Source organism: Hemicordylus capensis, chromosome 2 (assembly GCF_027244095.1).
Source record: "Hemicordylus capensis ecotype Gifberg chromosome 2, rHemCap1.1.pri, whole genome shotgun sequence".
NCBI classification, from domain to species: domain Eukaryota; kingdom Metazoa; phylum Chordata; class Lepidosauria; order Squamata; family Cordylidae; genus Hemicordylus; species Hemicordylus capensis.
Genome location: NC_069658.1, coordinates 192254555 through 192271740, shown reverse-complemented (window position 1 = coordinate 192271740; position 17186 = coordinate 192254555). Strand labels below are relative to the sequence as shown.

The 17186-nt window shown below is 46.2% G+C and overlaps 1 protein-coding gene across 5 annotated transcripts in view; it reads left to right on the top strand.

Annotated features, from left to right (window-relative positions):
- The window catches only part of COL5A3 (collagen type V alpha 3 chain), a 167503-nt gene that overhangs the window by 17751 nt on the left and 132566 nt on the right, over positions 1–17186 (top strand). For all 5 annotated transcript variants that reach the window (XM_053289671.1, XM_053289670.1, XM_053289675.1 and 2 more), the window contains exons 2-3: positions 10582–10749; positions 12774–12987. In XM_053289671.1, the coding sequence (XP_053145646.1) occupies positions 10582–10749; positions 12774–12987 (382 nt within the window). The remainder of the gene's footprint in view (positions 1–10581; positions 10750–12773; positions 12988–17186) is intronic.

The following is a 17186-nucleotide window of genomic DNA, read 5'->3' as shown; positions in this document are numbered from 1 at the left end:
TTAGATTCCTGCCTCTTAACTGCTGTGTTGCACCAGTATGCTTCTAGCAAAATGTATTTGCAAGATTTCTAAATGACCCCGTATAGACATAACTTTATCAGCATAGCTGGATCGGTAAGTCTATCAAATTACTGAGAAAGAATTGTCACTTGCCATGCACAAGTGTGTGAATAAAGGCTCTGACACTGCCTATTGATTGTCCTATGTTCTACGATTCCTGATGCTCTTTCCCAATCTGTGATTAAAAAGAAGTGCATCAAGAGTTACCCTAAGCTTTGTTTCCTACTGTATGAGTAGGTGCACCCCCATCCACAAGCATCCCCTTGCTCCAGAGTTGAGAATTTTCCCACAGAGAGAGAAAGAGAGAGAGAGAGAGAGAGAGAGATATTAAAACAAATAGGGGAAAAAATAGGCTGGGATCCATGCAGATCCTGGCAGTGCCACTGTGCCAAACCCAGTGCCGAAGCCCGGCTCTTAGCTGAGGTTAAGGGCACAAACGCTCCCTTAACCTGGCTCCCAGGATCGTTTGCTGCTGACACAGAGATGAGCGTCAAGCGAGCCCATCCCCTGGGGAAATCCCCTAGTGCACTTTGTTTGGTGTGCAGTGCACTGTGAGATTCTGGAGGCCAGGATAACGAGTCCTGGCCTCAGAGTGATTCACGCTGCTCCGCACTGCGCAGAGCAGCACTGATCATGTGGGAACATGCTCTGTGATCCCAACAAGGGCAGATGATCCTCTGTGGGGGGAAGGCAAGGTTTATGAAGCCTTCCTCCCAACTGCCCACTGGGTAGGTCGTGTGAATGGCCCCTTAGAGAGAGGGAGAGGACCTTCTAAAGTGCAACATTCCAGTTTGTCTAAGCAGGATCAGCTGTCAATGATATTTGCAATGGAGAGGAACTGATTGTTGTGGTTTTGATTTCCTCCCAACAATCATGCCTGAAGATTCCTGGTGCAAATGACAGGTTGCTTAGAAGGAGACTTGGGATGAATATGCCACAAAGTATCCTCGAATGAATGATTCTCATGGCGAATATGTGAGGTGGGAAATACCAAGAATATCCTGCTGTACTTCCAATTATTCTTAGAATGTTCTCTGAATAATTCTCACATTGTGGCTTCATCTGCAAATAAAAAGATGATCTGCACCTTTTTGCAAATTAATTACCAACAATTAACAGTTTAGCAGAACCAGGAATTAGTGTGTCTCAGCAGGGGAGATAGAGTCATCCCTTCTCTAAAAAGGGCGGTTTGTTTTAAAGTATGGAAGAAAGAATGTTTATTATTATTAATCAATTTGATTTTTTGATTAACCTGAGCATGGGATTGGCACAAGGTCACCTAGTTAGTTTAGTGGTTGAGAAGGAGAATTGGAGATTGGTTCTTTCCCCACTGCTCTGAAGACCATGGTGTTTCCATGCTCGGATTTATACAAAAAGCTTGGTATTTTATTACTTTAAAATTATATTATTTCTCTGTGGGTCCCAAGCTGTGGCTGGACTCCAACAACCATGGAAGGTTTGAGAAGGTGAGGTGAGGTGAAGCGGGAAGTGAGGCTGGAGGCAAGGCTAAACTGGGCTGGGCTGGAGGTGCGGTGAGGCCAGGTGAGGCTAGGTTGAAGGCCAGGTGGGGCTAGGCAGGAGGCTTAAGGCAAGGTGAGGTGGAAGGCTCAAGGTGAGGCTAGGCTGGAGGTGAGGCAGGAGGCTCTAGGTGAGGTGGCAGGCAGAAGGCTGGAGGTGAGGTGTGAGGCGGGGCTAGGCTAGGCAGGAAGTGAGAGGAGGCTAGACTGGAGGCGAGGTGAAGCTGACGGTGAGGTGGGAGGCTGATGGCGAGGCTGGAGGCAAGGTGGAAGGTTTGAAATGAGGTGAGATGGAAGTTGAGGCAGAAGGCTGGAGGAAAGGCAAGAAGGGAGCAGGAGGTGGGAGGTGAGGCTGGAGGCATGACTCTCTCCCCTGCTGAGAGACACCAATTCCTGGTGCTAAAATGGTAATTGATTTGCAAAAAGATGCAGATTAATTTTCATTTGCAAATGAAACCACTGCATAAGAATTATTCGGAGAACATTCTAAGAATAATTGGAAGTTCAGCAGGATAGTCTTGGAATTTCCCACCTCACATATTCACCATGAGAATCATTTGAGGGTACTTTGTGGCAGATCATCTCAAGTTTAATTCAAATGTTGGCTATCTGCGAATATCTGTGGTTGAGAATTTACGGATGCAGTTTTATCCTTAGCAGTTCTTTCCTGCTGCAGCTCCAGAATATTAAAAAATATATATCGAGTTGAAGAATGTTCTTTTCGAAGTCTACTTTGAAGCACAATGCCAGTTTTTTTCTAACTCCAGTCAGTGTTGGGTCAGACAATTTTTTTTCACTGATGTGAACTCTTCTCACAGTCTCGGGGTGTACACTCACAGAAGCAAGTATCATGTGAGTCAGGAGCTCATAGATCTTGGCCATAGCAATTTTCCCAATCTGAGAAGTTGAAGAGAAATCGTTCAAGATTTAAGATGCTCCTGCAGCCAAGATCTGTGAGCTCTGTTCTTGCATGGCATGCTTGCTTGCTTGAGTACATGTTCTTGAGCAGCTGCGAGGGCTGAACCTGACCTCAGTTTCTTCCCTTTGGCTTCTGATATGAATTTCTGTACAACCCTTGTTTATAAATGGAAAAAATCTTTTCCACATCTCTTTGTGTTTGGAACACTGGCAAACAAAATGTGTCCATCTCAGCTTACTTTCTCATGAACAAAGGCAAACCGCATTAGGGATTAATTCAGGAGGCATGTGTGAAACTTATGGGTAGAATTCCATGTTCAATTCCACTTCACTGGCGCTAAGCAGTGAATTTTCGTGGGAAAGCTTATCTGTTCTGCCTATTCAAATGTTGGTTGGTTGTGCTAGTGCTGCCATAATGTCAATAATCTTAGTTGCTTGCTTCAGCTGAACCCACAAACATTCATACATGAGTGTCCATGCATTCTTACACTGTATTTATTGGTTTTGTGGCTTCCAGGCTGCAGAAACAGATTATCTCACAATACGTAAGCCTGCCAATGCAGGAGGAGTTCTGATACTGTAGAGCTTCTGTGAGAAGCTCTAGCCACAGCACCTCCTGCCCTATTCCTTCACTGTTTCACTGATGGCTGTGGGGCAAACTTAGTCCTGCTAGTGGAGGAGGAGGAGAGACAGGAGAATCCATGGAATGCAGCAGATGTGGCCAGTGGTGGCATTGGGGGGGGGAATTGAGGGGGGCACAGAAGGGGCAAAGGGCATATATGGGTGGGTGAGCTGTGTCCCATGTATTAGATTTCTGAAACAGAAATGAGGGGCAGTGCGGGGGGATGCCACTTTTGGGGTGGGGGGTGCTTTCCCCCTGCCCCCCCACCCAAGCTGCCCTTGGATGTGGCAACTTTTAATCATTTGGGCTTTCATATTTATTAGCAGAGTAGCAGAATGAAGTAATGTAATGGCCCCACTTCTGAGTCGACTACAGATGCATCACTTCCGACTATGGCGGTGGGGGGGAATCTCCTTTTTGAATGTTCCCTCATAGCCCTCTAAGTAGAAAACTAGGAATGGAGTGGGCTATAGCCTTTCTCCCTAATTTGCTAACTTTATACCTGCAGGGAGATTTCTATTTTTATTTTAAATGGGGGACCTTAAAAAAAATGATATTCTTCATCTGCATTATGAACTGGTACAGCCCACTCTACTGCCTTGCTCTGTTGTATGAATAGATCTGGCCTATATGATATCACTCTTCACTATTGTACAAGGGGGGTTCTGTTTCGATTTTGTACATCTAATGGTGATGTTGTGTTTGATCGTGTTATTAATTCAGTGCAGAAGGGCTGCATTCCATCTTATTGGTGCTAGCCCAGCTTTCTTCTCCTGGTGATTAACATTGCTTTACGTTCTCATGGCCTATGCCTCTGACAGTCACCACCTTCTCCATGTATCCAAATCCTGGTAAAGGGCCATTGGTGAAATTCAGAGGAACATGGAATTGTTTGCAGATGCTCTCTTCTAAAGTTCACATTTCCCAGCTCAGAATTTCTGTGTGCTGGGGGGAGGCAGGAATCCCACACCCCATGCCCAGTTGCCATCCCAGCATGTGGCCAGTGGGAAGGTAGTAGGGGAATCCCATTGAATGCTTTACTTGGACAAGGAATTGGAATGGGGGTGGGGAGAGAAGACAATGAGTCTGGTGAGAGCATCTGAAGACGGAAATGGGCTCTTAGAACTAGGTCAAAGGAGCATGAGAGAGGGAACGGAGATGCAGCTTCTGCAGAGCCAGAGATTCCATGTTCCCATCCCTCTGCTGGGGGCAGAACAATTTTAATGGAAAGAACCAGATGGACAGGCTGCTCTCTCAGGCCACTGTGGTTCTTGTTCTCCCCCACACCCCCCACCTCCACTTCCCTGCAGAGCTTAAAAGGTTCAAGCAAGTGGCCATTTTTCAACCTTACCAGGGGAAGGAGAGAAGACATATTTCTGCAGCTTCTCCCCACTCCCCCCGTGGCAGGTATTCTCAGAAGTGGGGGTTCCTTGCATATGCCACTTCCAGTTCTATCACTTTAAAGTCCCAGAGAGCAGGTCATGACAAGTCTTCCCAAGTAAAGTTAGAGCATTCATCGTTTGTTTGACGTGGGATTATATAAGTAAAACAGAACTTCCTTTCAACATGCCAAGCACAAACTCCCCCCAGACCTAGTTTCGAAAGGAGAAAATGGTGGAAGCCCCCTTTTAAACTGTAGCAGGTTGCTCTTTATATATAGTCACGCTGGCTATATGACTGAGGGAAGATTTTTGAAGATTAATTTCTAGAATGAGGGGTGCCAAGGCTTGTCTGTCTGTTTGTGGAAGCCTTCTGCACAAATCGCTGATGTATGTGGCTGGATGTAGTTTCTCCAGTGCACTCTGTATAGGCTCAGATGCACTCTGTTCTTTAATTACTTCACGTATTCCAGGCTGGACGCTGATATTTGAAAGAAATTACTTGGCTGACTGCTGGTTCCTGTGCATGGGAAGGGCTGAGACAGAATTACCCATTGCTTCTTTAAAAATGGGCTTTAGTACTGATAGGGTGAGGGCAGATTTGCTTTCTGATCCCTGGTCCGTTGTGTACACACAGGCTAGACTGAAAAAATAAAACACGGGAGGGGTTTGCATTTCTTCTCATAAACTGCTCAGTCCTCATGAAGGTTTACCTTCCCAGTTTGCTACTGAACCCCTTAGGCGAGGGCCGCACAACTTCAACCCTCCAGCTGTGGTTGAACGACAGCTTCCATTATCCCGGGCTATTGGCCACTATGGCAGAGGATGATGAACGTTGTAGACTAACAACTGTGTGTGTGTGTGTGTGTGTGTGTGTGTGTGTGTAAGTGTAAGAACTGCTTTTTGTGGCATTATTTTTGGCTTCTCTGCACTGTACCATTGAGTGTACACAAGTGTTGAGATGCAGGATAATGACTCTGGTTGCTGTGGAAACCAGGAAATATTGAGGAAGAGGACAGCTTAACCAAAATCTAGACTAGAGAGAAGGCTGCTTGGAAATGACCACTGAGCCTGCTGAGTTGCTGAAAGGCTAGAGTCCTGTCCAGACTCTATTGTACCCACTACAATGCCCCCAGGTTCAGGGAGAACAGGACCATGCTGGCTTGTCCCACCCCTTCCTGTGCCAGCATCTGGATTGTAGTTAGATTTGTGTACTATTTAAAAAAAAATAAAAATGTTTTAAACTTTTATGTTGCATTTTAATAGGTATGTAAACTGGAGATGTAAGTTGGGGCAGTATATAAATACACAAAATAAAATCAAATAAACACTCTCCATAGTTATGCACCCCCAGCTCTCCCTGATTACAGTGTTTAATGAGGCAAATGTGGAATCTGAGGGAAGTTCCTCCTTGTTATTTGTAATGCTGGAGCTCTAAGATCATGGGAGGAAACTCTCCTTGTGGGTACAGCGTTTGCCTCGGCAGACAAATCCTATATGCAGGAAGAGCAGGGTGGTGGCGGCAGTTATGAAGTGCACTGGTGGGGTATGGGGTGGGGCTAGTGGTTGTGGGGGTGGGGCTAGCCATGCACTCTTGTGCCTCCTGCACCCAGGTACAAGAACAGTCAAGCAGGACTTCTCTCAGTGGCCGGAGACCTTGGCTGCTTGAGCCTGCATTAAATGGGGACAAGATCATCTGAACACTCAAAAATGGATTCCAAAGGGGTATCTAAGGCCCCTTTCAGCTGTGGAAGTGAAGGACAGCTCCCATGAAGGAGCCAACCTCTGCGATTGGCCTGCCTGGTCCATTCCCCAGTGAGGTTGCTCACCTAGCCTTCCTTTAGGGCACAACTCGGATAAGGAAGAATCCTGCAGCCATGGAGGGAAAGAGAACAAGAGGATCGATGCTGTTTCCAAGGTCATGGGCATGCAGCAGTGTTCCCTCTAAGGCGTGTGCATGTGCACGTGCTCACAAGTTTTTTTATGTCTGCTCAGTTAATTTTAGATCCTGCTCAGGTTGAATCAGGAAGGCCCCAGTTTGAATGCATGTGCGCACACACTGCCTTGATGCTGCCACTCAGAACAAAACTCATTTTGCACAGAGATGAAAAAAAACGAGGGGCCACTAGCAGGCAGTGACTGAGGGGTGAGGTTGGAGGGAGGCACCTAAGAAAAGGATTTTACAATCCATCAGGTGATGAGTTCCCCACTCTTTTGATTCGGAGAGGGAGAGTCAAAGCTGCCTGTTTATTCTTCTCTCTGCATCCTTGCTAGAAATCCCAGAAATCTGTCTCTATTCCTCCTAAGTGGGAAGAAAAAGAGCCCCGAGTATTTCCATTAAAACGTGGTGCAGGATGTGGTAGTGATGGCTGCAGTGGTGCTGTCTGTGGTTGCCTGCATCCTCTGAGCAGAATCCTCTATCTTCATCTATGACTAGATATACTGAATGCCTGTGTATGTGTAAATTAAAAAACAAAATCCTTCCAGAAAGTGAATTTTTGGATCTTTGTGTAGTATATGATCAGTATATTATTAAGAGTCTACTATATATAACCTTATGTAGTATATTTTTTAAGTGAGGCACTGAACCCACATCAAGGATGAAGCACTTTTTGATCAATGCTGTTGGAGGAATTAACCCTTCTTAAAGCCATTCAGGATGTTGGCTGTCACCACGTCCTGTGGCAGAGAGTTCCACAAGTGGATCACGCATTGTGTGAAAAAGTACTTCCGTTTGTTGGTCCTAGACCTCCTGGCAATCAATTTCACTAGAACCAGGGGTCACTCCATGAAATTGATTGCCGGGAGGTCTAGGACCAACAAACAGAAGTACTTTTTCATACAACGCGTGATCCACTTGTGGAACTCTCTGCCACAGGATATGGTGACAGCCAACAACCTGGATGGCTTTAAGAGGGGTTTGGATAACTTCATGGAGGAGAGGTCCATCAATGGCTCCTAGTCGGAGGGCTGTGGGCCACCTCCAGTCTCAAAGGCAGGATGGCTCTGAGAACCAGTTGCAGGGGAGTAATGGCAGGAGAGAGGGCACGCCCTCAACTCCTGCCTGTGGCTTCCAGTGGCATCTGGTGGGCCACTGTGCGAAACAGGATGCTGGACTAGATGGGCCTTGGGCCTGATCCAGCAGGGCTGTTCTTATGTTCTTATGAGGGCTGGTGTGGGAAGTACTTACTAAATGACTCAATTATCTTCTGAAGAAATGCTGCCTCGTGTTACTAAAATGGGTTTGTAGTGCTTAATCCTCATTATCAAGGTAGTTCAGCCTTCTGGTCCTTCATCCTATAAATTTTCCTTTAAGACGACCCAGAAGTACCTTTTGCCTTCTTTTTCTGGGGTGAGAATATGTTGCTTAAAAATAGCTGCTGCCACTGAGAGTCATTTGGTATAATGAGAACTGGCTGCTTGGGGTTCTTCCAGGAAGGATGCAGAACATCTCCTGCAAATCAGGAAGACACACCCTGTTTGGGTACGCATCACGTAGGAACCAAGGCAAACAGCCAGAGGACTGGAGGCTGGTTTGTGGCTTGTATTGATGGATTGGACGTATCTGCCTGCCCGTTTCTCAGTCTCTCTTTCATCCCACGTCCAGAGTGGGGCAGCCCCATCGATCAGAGTGTGGAGAAGTGGGACCAGGTCCAAGAATCTTGGCTGGGAGGGTTTTCGGGCCAACAGTGTGTTGTGTTAACCATCCAACAGCTGCCAGTTCTGGGGACACCTACAGGTTGGGAATATAGCCAAAGGCTGAGAGAATTGCTTGGCACAAGAAGACTGTGGCAGGATTGGCTCCACTAGACACGGGCAGACTTGTTGCCATTAACTGAATCGGTGGCGGCCAAGGTTGCCATAAGTCATCCTTTGCAGTGCCACTGGTCTGGAAAGCTCCTTATTATGCTGCTAAGGGAAAGTGTCTTTTGGTCCGTATGATTTGTCTGGCTCCATTCTGACTTCTGGCTCGTGAGAAACCAGAAGAAAAATCTTAGATGCATTCCTTTCAGTTTTAATTCTGGGCACTTTTGAAACATCTCCATGGTTTTAGGCAAGTTGCTTGTTGTACTGGGATGGGGAGGAGAGGCTCTGCAGGATAAGGCCTTGAATAAAATGGAAACTGACCGCATCCTGCATTCATTCTGGATTTCCAGTGATTTACCAGCCTCATTGTGGAATGCATGCACAAGTTTGGTTGTTGTGGATTAGGTAAGCCTTTTTTACAGAAGGGTTAAAAAAAGAGAGAGAGATTCTTGTCTTCCTCACTCATTCATTGTATATTTTTTGAAATGGTTGGCTTTCCTCATGTTATTGATTGTGAGTACAGAACCAAAGTTGCAGTAACTCTTCCAGATCACAAGTGTGATGTTTCGTTTGACTTCTCAGTTTCTTGGAATTTAAAGGCATGCCTCCTTAGCTTGCTTTCAAAGATTAGATGATCTCCTGCATTTGGCTGCAAGACATATGTGCCCTGAGCTGAGCTCATGAAAGCCACCAGCCCATCTGCACAGCAGACGAGGGTGACATAGAAAGGCTGGTGTGCTGTTTGCATCACCATGGTGTTGTGAGCCATGTTGTTCTGTTATGCAAATGGAGGAATGGCTGTCTCCCTAGTCCTGTCATGGCTTGGCTGTTGACAGGGAATTATGGGCTCTTAACGGGCAATTTGGCTACTCTTGAATAAGGTCATCTTACTTCAAACCATACCCAGGATGTTGAGGTTGTTTTGGGAGTAGCACTGCCCTGCCTGTCCTTGCTCCTGCATTCATTGAATACCTATGTGTGTCCACTACTATCTCATTTGAAGGAAATTTGCCCTGGAAAGGCTGCCCTGCGCTTGGTGGAAAGGAGGAGTAGAAAACAATGTGTACAGAGTCAGCGTGGGTTTCTCCCCATATCAACCATTCTTAATTTGGGGCTAGTTTGCCTGCCCCAAATTTCTTCAACAATAAGCCAAGAGTCAGAAATGTTCTTGTGCAGTTACCCCCAAACACAAAGCTGGAGATAGACAATGGCTTCCCTTATGCTCGTACTATCTAGCTGTTGTCTAAAGGGGGTGTGTACAGTTGCTTGTAATCCACCCTGCTTTGGATTGGGCAGTACATCAACATGTCATAAAATAAATAAATATATAAAATAATGGTTTGGGGTTGATTTCCATTTCTCTTTCTAGCTCCCCGCATCCCTTGAAAACTTGCTCCTGAAAGTTGGGTGACCCTCAGAAGCAGGTTTTCAGGGAGTGCAGGGGACTGAAGAAGCAAGAGGAAGTCAGTGAAAATCACATCCTCTCCCTTGTGGTGATCTAGGCAGGATGAGCAGAAGGTAGACTGCTTATGCAACCCAATAGTTTCTAGGAGACTTGAAAGTGAGTTGAGAGAGGTTTTTCCATAGTATATGCATATATTCTCCCTGTCTTATTGTTGCCTCTTTTCAAACAAGGTTTTCAGTTTTTTTGACCCAATACAAACATCTGGCAAAACTTGTTAGGTTAAAAGTAAAAGTGGCATATGTACCAAGAGCAGTGCTATATCAAGTTGTTTTTAACTATCTGGAAAACCAGCAACAACCTAAGATTAGGGATATGCATGAACACATTCGGGAGGCCGGGGGTGTTCTTTAAGGCGCAGGGAGGGTGCTCTTACCTCCCTCACCACATTTTCCCCTCCGGCGCTCTCCCCAAAATAGCTGACCAGGGCTGCAAGGAGGTATGCTGCAGCCCGGCAGCAGTGATTTGGGGGAGAGTGCCAGAGGGGGAAATGCGTTGGGGGAGGCAAGAGCACCGTCCCTATGTCTTAAAGAACCCCCCACCATTACCTCCGAACTGGCTCAAATGCCAGACAACCGAACCAGATTGGTGGTTCTTAAAAGGAGCATGAACTGGTTCGTGCACATCCCTACCTAACATGGGTCTTCAGCCTGAGGTGACTTCAGCTTTATGGTGTGTGGCAAAGGTTCTGCTTTGTTCTAGAAGAGAAACACTGGAAGAAGGGGTGGGGAAGGGGTAAGGATATGCCCTCTCTTTCCTTCTCTGTGACTTGTCTTGCAGCCAGAAGGATGACTGTGTCCTGTGCTTCCCTTGCAGATGGCCTTGTGGATGTGCTGCAGGCATTTGGTGTGCGAGAGGGGGAAAATGGCGTCTCCATCGCTGCTGGGATCTGCACTCAGAGGAATGGATCCGAGGAGAGTGACTTGGCTTTCCGCCTGGAGAACCAGACACACTTCAGCACCTCCACCCGGCAGCTCTTTCCTGGTAATGCAAGAGCATGACATCCCTAGGGATGGGGTATTGCATCAGAGAGAATGGGCAGAGTTGGGGTGAGCCTTAAGGAGACTCCCCACAGGCACTTAAAGACCACCTATTATGTTTTTGCATGCCTCATGGAGATTCTTTAAATATGCACTACAAGTATTACGTCTGAATGCAAACATTTCTGCCATGCAGGCACAAGCAGGGAACCAGAATTGGCTTGCAGTGGTAGACTGTGGTTTGTCCTGTGTGCTGTATGAAATAGCTCTGATACGTGAAATGCTGCAGACTGTTTTGTATGTGTGGTGTGCACATAGAACTGCACAGGCACACACATGGATCCGAAATGTGGGTTTGGGGTCCTTTCCAGTTTAAGTGTGTGTAGTACATATATGATCTTTCTTGTCTCTTCTGAGATTCCTCTTTCTGCTCCAAGAAAGCTTCTTTTCAGTCTCCTTTGTGCTCTCTCTGCTTATTGACAGAGTATTGATCACAGCCTTCCTCTCGATTTCACAAGCTTTTCTTTGACTGAGTCATCTCAGCTTGCCTGCTACTGCCACCTCACTGCCTCTATTCTATCCTCACTATGCAGCCACGAACCCATGACTCCCCCCCCCCCACCGCTACCATCTTTATTATCTAATTCAAACTGTGAGTCCTTTGAGAATGGTCTGTAGCACTTGTGTCCTGATGTGGTACATTTCTTGATCCTATATAAATAACATTAGCTTAAGGCTGTGTGTACTATATGTTTAAAGCACACACCACATTTTGAATGAAGAAACCCTTGAATCTTGCACCCTGCTTAAATGATGCAAAGAGACACATGTGCATATATTTGCTTATGTTGCATAATTTATTGTGTTTCTTTTATTCATGGGGAGGGGCAAGGAACTCCAGCTCTTAACTACTGGAAATCCTCTGTAGCCTTCTCTGTCTTTTGAGATTTCATCAGATCTTGGGAGCTATTGAGAACTGTTTATGAAAATAAGAAGCTGTCTTCTGTGTCCATGTAAATCAGATCAGTATTGTCTGTTCTGACTGGCAACATCTCTCCAGAGTTTCAGACAGGGTTCTTTCCCAGCCCTACCTGGGAAGAAGAAGAAGCTCTACCTAATTCCACTGTTCAACTTAGTTCTGTACCACTTCAGACTACAGGTGGTGGCTCATATGACTGACTGTACAAAACAAAATTCCCTCCATCTAGAAGAATATTAGCATGTTAGGGAGTAGGCTTGGCTAGAGCCCTTTACCCTGACATCTAATGTTTATATTTATGTTTATATAGGAGAGGAGAGCTGGTCTTGTGGTAGCAAGCATGACTTGTCCCCATAGCTAAGCAGGGTCTGCCCTGGTTGCATATGAATGGGAGACTTGATGTGTGAGCACTGCAAGATATTCCCCTCAGGGGATGAAGCCTCTCTGGGAAGAGCAGAAGGTTCCAAGTTCCCTCCCTGGCTTCTCCAAGATAGGGCTGAGAGAGATTCCTGCCTGCAGCCTTGGAGAAGCCACTGCCAGTCTGTGAAGACAATACTGAGCTAGATAGACCAATGGTCTGACTCAGTATATGGCAGTTTCCTATGTTCCTATATAGAGGAACATCAAATCATGACTCCCCACCCCTCGCCGCCACATCTGTAGTCTGATGTGGTACAATCTAGACACAGGTTTACAACCTCAATGAGAACTAGGTCACAGTGATAGTTGCTTGAAGCATAATCTTGTATGTAATGCAACATGGCCTAGATGCTGCTGTACTATACAATCTCTAACTCTATGTTCTCCAGATATTGCATGCATTTTCAAGCCTGTTTATATGGTCATGAGGGCTTAAACCTTGCTTTTTTAAAAAAAGAGAAAGAGAAATAAAAAAAGGAGGATTACTCTCAAGATTTTGAATTCTGCACTCAGCATCCAATTCTGACATTTTGAAGCAATTGTAAAATGCACTCAGCCTGGGGTGCTTGTGGATTGTCTGGGATCCATCTTGCTGTCTTCTTACAATGCATTGCCTCCTTCCTTTCCAGATGGCCCCTTTCCAGTGAATTTCTCAGTGCTAGCTACACTGCGAGCACTCAAAGGTAGCCAGTCTTTCTTACTCTCAGTGTATGATGTACGGGGCGTACAGCAGCTCGGCGTGGAGATTGGACGCTCACCTGTCTTCCTATATGAGGACCAGCATGGCCACCCAGTGCCTGAGGACTATCCTCACTTTCGCCGAGTCAATCTGGCTGATGGCAAGTGAGTTGAGAATGGGAATGCAGAGGGTTGGAAAAGGCCTTGGAAGGTGGTTATCTGGGCAGACACACAGAATGTCCTGGTAGTCCTTGATCACTGACTCACCTATTTCAGCGTGAACTTCCAGAGGTTGTGATAAATTAGTCTTTAAGATGCCACAGGACTCTTCCTTTTCTTTGCTGCAACAGATTGAAGCTCTAGGCGGATATTCTTCATTGTAAGGCCTGGGAGTCAGTGGCAGCTCCCATCAATCCAAAGTGTAGCTCCCTGACCAATTGTTTATTGGGCCTGTGCAAAGCTTTTGCTGAACAGAATACTCTGCACAGTCTGCTGGCGCCATGTGGAGGCAACCAATCCCACTGTGCAGTGCTGAATTTTGCCCAGCATGGGTGGAGCAGCTCCTTTAAGGAAAACGGAGCCCTCTTAAGCCCCTGCACCATTTTGGAAGGTGTGCACAGAGTGTTGGGAAATGTAGCCCTTCCCAGCACTTTCCACACAGAGCTCTTCATAAAGGGCTCTGTCTCTCTTTAAGGGTCCTCCCAGCATTGAGAAAAGAGCAGTACTGTGCAGAGGTCAGCACAGTGGGAAATGGCACTCACATTGAAGGTTCTCTGAGAAAGTGGCATGAAAAACAGTGAGGATTTCACTGCATGAAAAACAGTGAGGATCACTGCTCTCAGCTGACTGTTTTTGAAGATAGATCTACATAGCTAATGCTTATTGATTTTTATATAATATTATTAATATTATTATTATTTCATTTTTATATATTTATTCATTCATTTTATTATTAACTTTATTTACCCCTGCTAACTGAGCAAAGAGGCACATTTTTAAAGTGGTGATTTTTCTTTATTTAGCAGGGGGAGAGTAACTGGCCCTATCCATCCCCAGCATAGTATCCCTCCAGTGGCTGTTGCAGGTGTCTATTTTATGTTTCTTTTTAAGATTGTGAGCCCTTTGGGGACAGGGAGCCATTTTAGTTATTTATTTATATCTATGTAAACTGCTTTGGAACTTCCACTGAAAAGGGGTGTATAAATATTAGTCATATTCGTATTTATTTGTTAGCTGCCTCGTAACAAATTGTTCATCATGAACTGTGATAGCTGCTCTCCCACTGCCAGAAATCAAGGGAATTGTGGTTTTGTGAGTTTGCTAAAAACTCTATTGTTTGTTTTATTTTAAAGATTTATTCCCCACCAAGTGATCCCCAAGGTGGTTTACAACAGATTGTAGCAATTCATTACTCATCTCTTGCTGGTGAGGTGGCCAAGAGAGATGATTATATTTAATAGGGATGTGCATGAATCAATTTTTTCGTTTTGATTTGTACCTGAATTGAAACACCCCCGATTTGTTTTGGGTCCGAATCTGACCCCCTGAATCACCTCAGATTCGATTTGTACTAGAATTCTGAATCGGAATCCGAATCGATTCGGATTAAAAAAGGGTCCTGGGGCCAAAAGAGTGGGGGGAGGGATGGTAGTGCCCAATGGGTGGAAGCTACCACCCAAATTTCAAAGAAATTGGGCAAAGGGCTGATTTTAAAATAATTTTTGAAATTTACGCGTTATCCCCATAAGGAATAATGGGGATAACAGCAGCCTTAGTTATAACTCCCGGGGGGGGGGGGGGTTGGCGGCACCTGGGTGTCCCAGGGCAGGTTGTGGTTGGTGGGTGGTAGTGCCCAATGGGTGCAAGGAAGCTATCACCCAGATTTTAAAGAAATTGGGCAAAGGGCTGATTTTTAAATGATTTTTGAAGTTGGCAAGTCTTTGGGGCAGATTTGGGGCAGAAAGGGGTTTTGGGGGCAGAAGAGTGGGTCAAGCGGTAGTGTCCCAATGGGTGCATGCTACCATCCAGATTTCAAAGGAATTGGGCAAAGGGGTGATTTTAAAAGCATTTCTGAAGTTTGTGCATCTTTAAGCTTTCCCCCCATAGGGAATAATAGGGATTTCAGCATCACCATAACTCAACTTGGGGGACACCAGGTTGGCCCAGAGCGAGTGGTGGTGTAGTGCAGATAGGGTGCCAACCACTCCCATATCCACAAGCCCATGGGGTACTGGATTTTGTTGTTTCTGAGGTGTTCTGAGTATAGATTCTCTGGCTGCAAATGAGAGTGGATTCATTGTTTGTCATTGAAAACAAAGCAAACCCTCCGTGACAATGTGCTCCCCGTGTGTGTGTGTGTGTGTGTGTGTGTGTGTAGTTCGACATAAGCATGTGTGAGACATAGCATCCCAGAAATGTTCCTGTGCCTGTACATGCAGCAGCCTGCCTCTGTGATGGATGGTGTGCCACTTCTGCCTTCCGGCCTTCAGGACTGGGCAAGTACATGCTCCTGCAAGAGGGAGGGATCCACAGATGTATGCTGCTGAGAGTGACTACATCTCCCATTGTCCCTAGTCTCGCTGGTGGCCAGCCATTGCAACAGTGGGGAATGGGAGTTGTAGCCTCTCTCAGCAACATCTGGGACAACCCCTCCCTGATGCAGGGAACACTCACTTGTCCTAGCCTTGAGTGCCAGCACAGCAGCAGTGCCCCATCTCACCGTCCTCGGGCTGGCAGTGCGGCGGTGCCTGTGTGCGTGTCTGGATGTGTCAGCAGCAGTAAGGGGCAGAGACTGTGACACATCTTGGTCGGGATAAGCTCCCGTGGCATGGGAGGTGCTGTATAGGGGGGTGACGCAAGTCACCCACTCTCCACGGCCAGCTCGGGGTAGCCCAGCAGGGGGAGGTTGGCCTTCAAGAAGATCAGCTGCTCGACCAACTCAGAATCCAGATGTGAGCGTCGAGGGGTCACCATGTCCCCGGCCATGGAGCCTCTCGCTCGAGACACTAGTTGGCAGGCATGAGAGGACTGGCCAGCAATGGTAAGGGAGGAGGCTAGAGTCTGTGCCCACTGCCCACTCAGAGCCTGTAGGCTGCTGGGCTGGGCACTAGAGAGGGAACAAACACAATACAATAGGCTGCTGCTGCTGCTGGACTACTGGCCTGGGGTGATGGCTGGCTGAAGGCTTTGCTTGTTTAAAGCAAAGTTGGGGGTGGGTGGTAAATTGGCGCAGTGAGGAGGCTGGAGTGTGTGCCCATTCACAGCCTGTTGGCTCCTGGGCAGATCATATTAATGATACTATATATATTATGGGCACAGAGGGCTGGAGTTTTTTAAAAATGTTTTTTTAAAAAAACGGCTTCTGTTTTTAAAAATGCAAAAAAAAAATTTGGAATGGGAAAAAAGACAGAATTGTTTTTTAAAACCACAAGGCTATGCTACCCTTCTAACCACCTACTAGTACCAGCTAATGGGGATCCCTCCCACAGACAGAACCCCCATTTAAACTTCTTCTAAACTAAACAACACACAACTTTTAAAATTAAATTGCAACCCAAAACCTCCCTCTAAACAGGAAAAACAAACCAGGAATACACAGTTCCAGAGACGTCTGTGTGTATGGTGTGTGAGTGTGTTAAATGGGTACTACGCACTCAGTCTAAGGCTTCACCCACATTGCGTCCAGTTTTCCACTTCTGTAGTCTGGTCTCTGAGAGTCTACTCTTTCTTCTTCAGTCTTCAGATGGGGGTGGGGGCTGGGGCAAAAGCCTGGAAAATCGGGGAGGGGGTGGGGGGTGGTTGGCTGGTGGCCAGTGGCCAGTGGCCGCAGGCGCTCTGGGGCTGGTGGCTGGCACAGGCAGGCAGTGATTCTCTCAGCAGCAGGAAGGGGGTGAAAAAGAATCAAATATTCTCTTTTCTTCTTCAATGTTACTGGTTTCATCAACTTAGTGTGATACATTGTGTTGAGTGTTGGGTTTGGTAATGGGAAATCCTGGTTCACATTCCTACTCAGGTGTTGATTTCACTGGGTGGTCTTGGCTAGTTCATTGTCGCTCTCTTGGCCTAGCCTATCTAGGGTTGCCATATTCTGGCATTCCAAATCTGGGTGCCTAATTTGCTGCTTAAATAAATTGGCTTGAAAATAATTTTTGAGCAGAATAGTGACTGCACGTTTTGCTCCATAACTCCGCTTCTACAAGGGCTAGAGCTTAGCTTTTTTAAAAAAAATGAAAGCTGAAATCCGGTCAAATCTGGGTGGGCTAAGCAATCTGGGTGAGATGCTTAAAATCTGGGTAAAACCCAAAATTCTGGGGAGCATGGCAATTCTAAGCCTACCTCATGGGGATTTTGTGAGGATACATGAG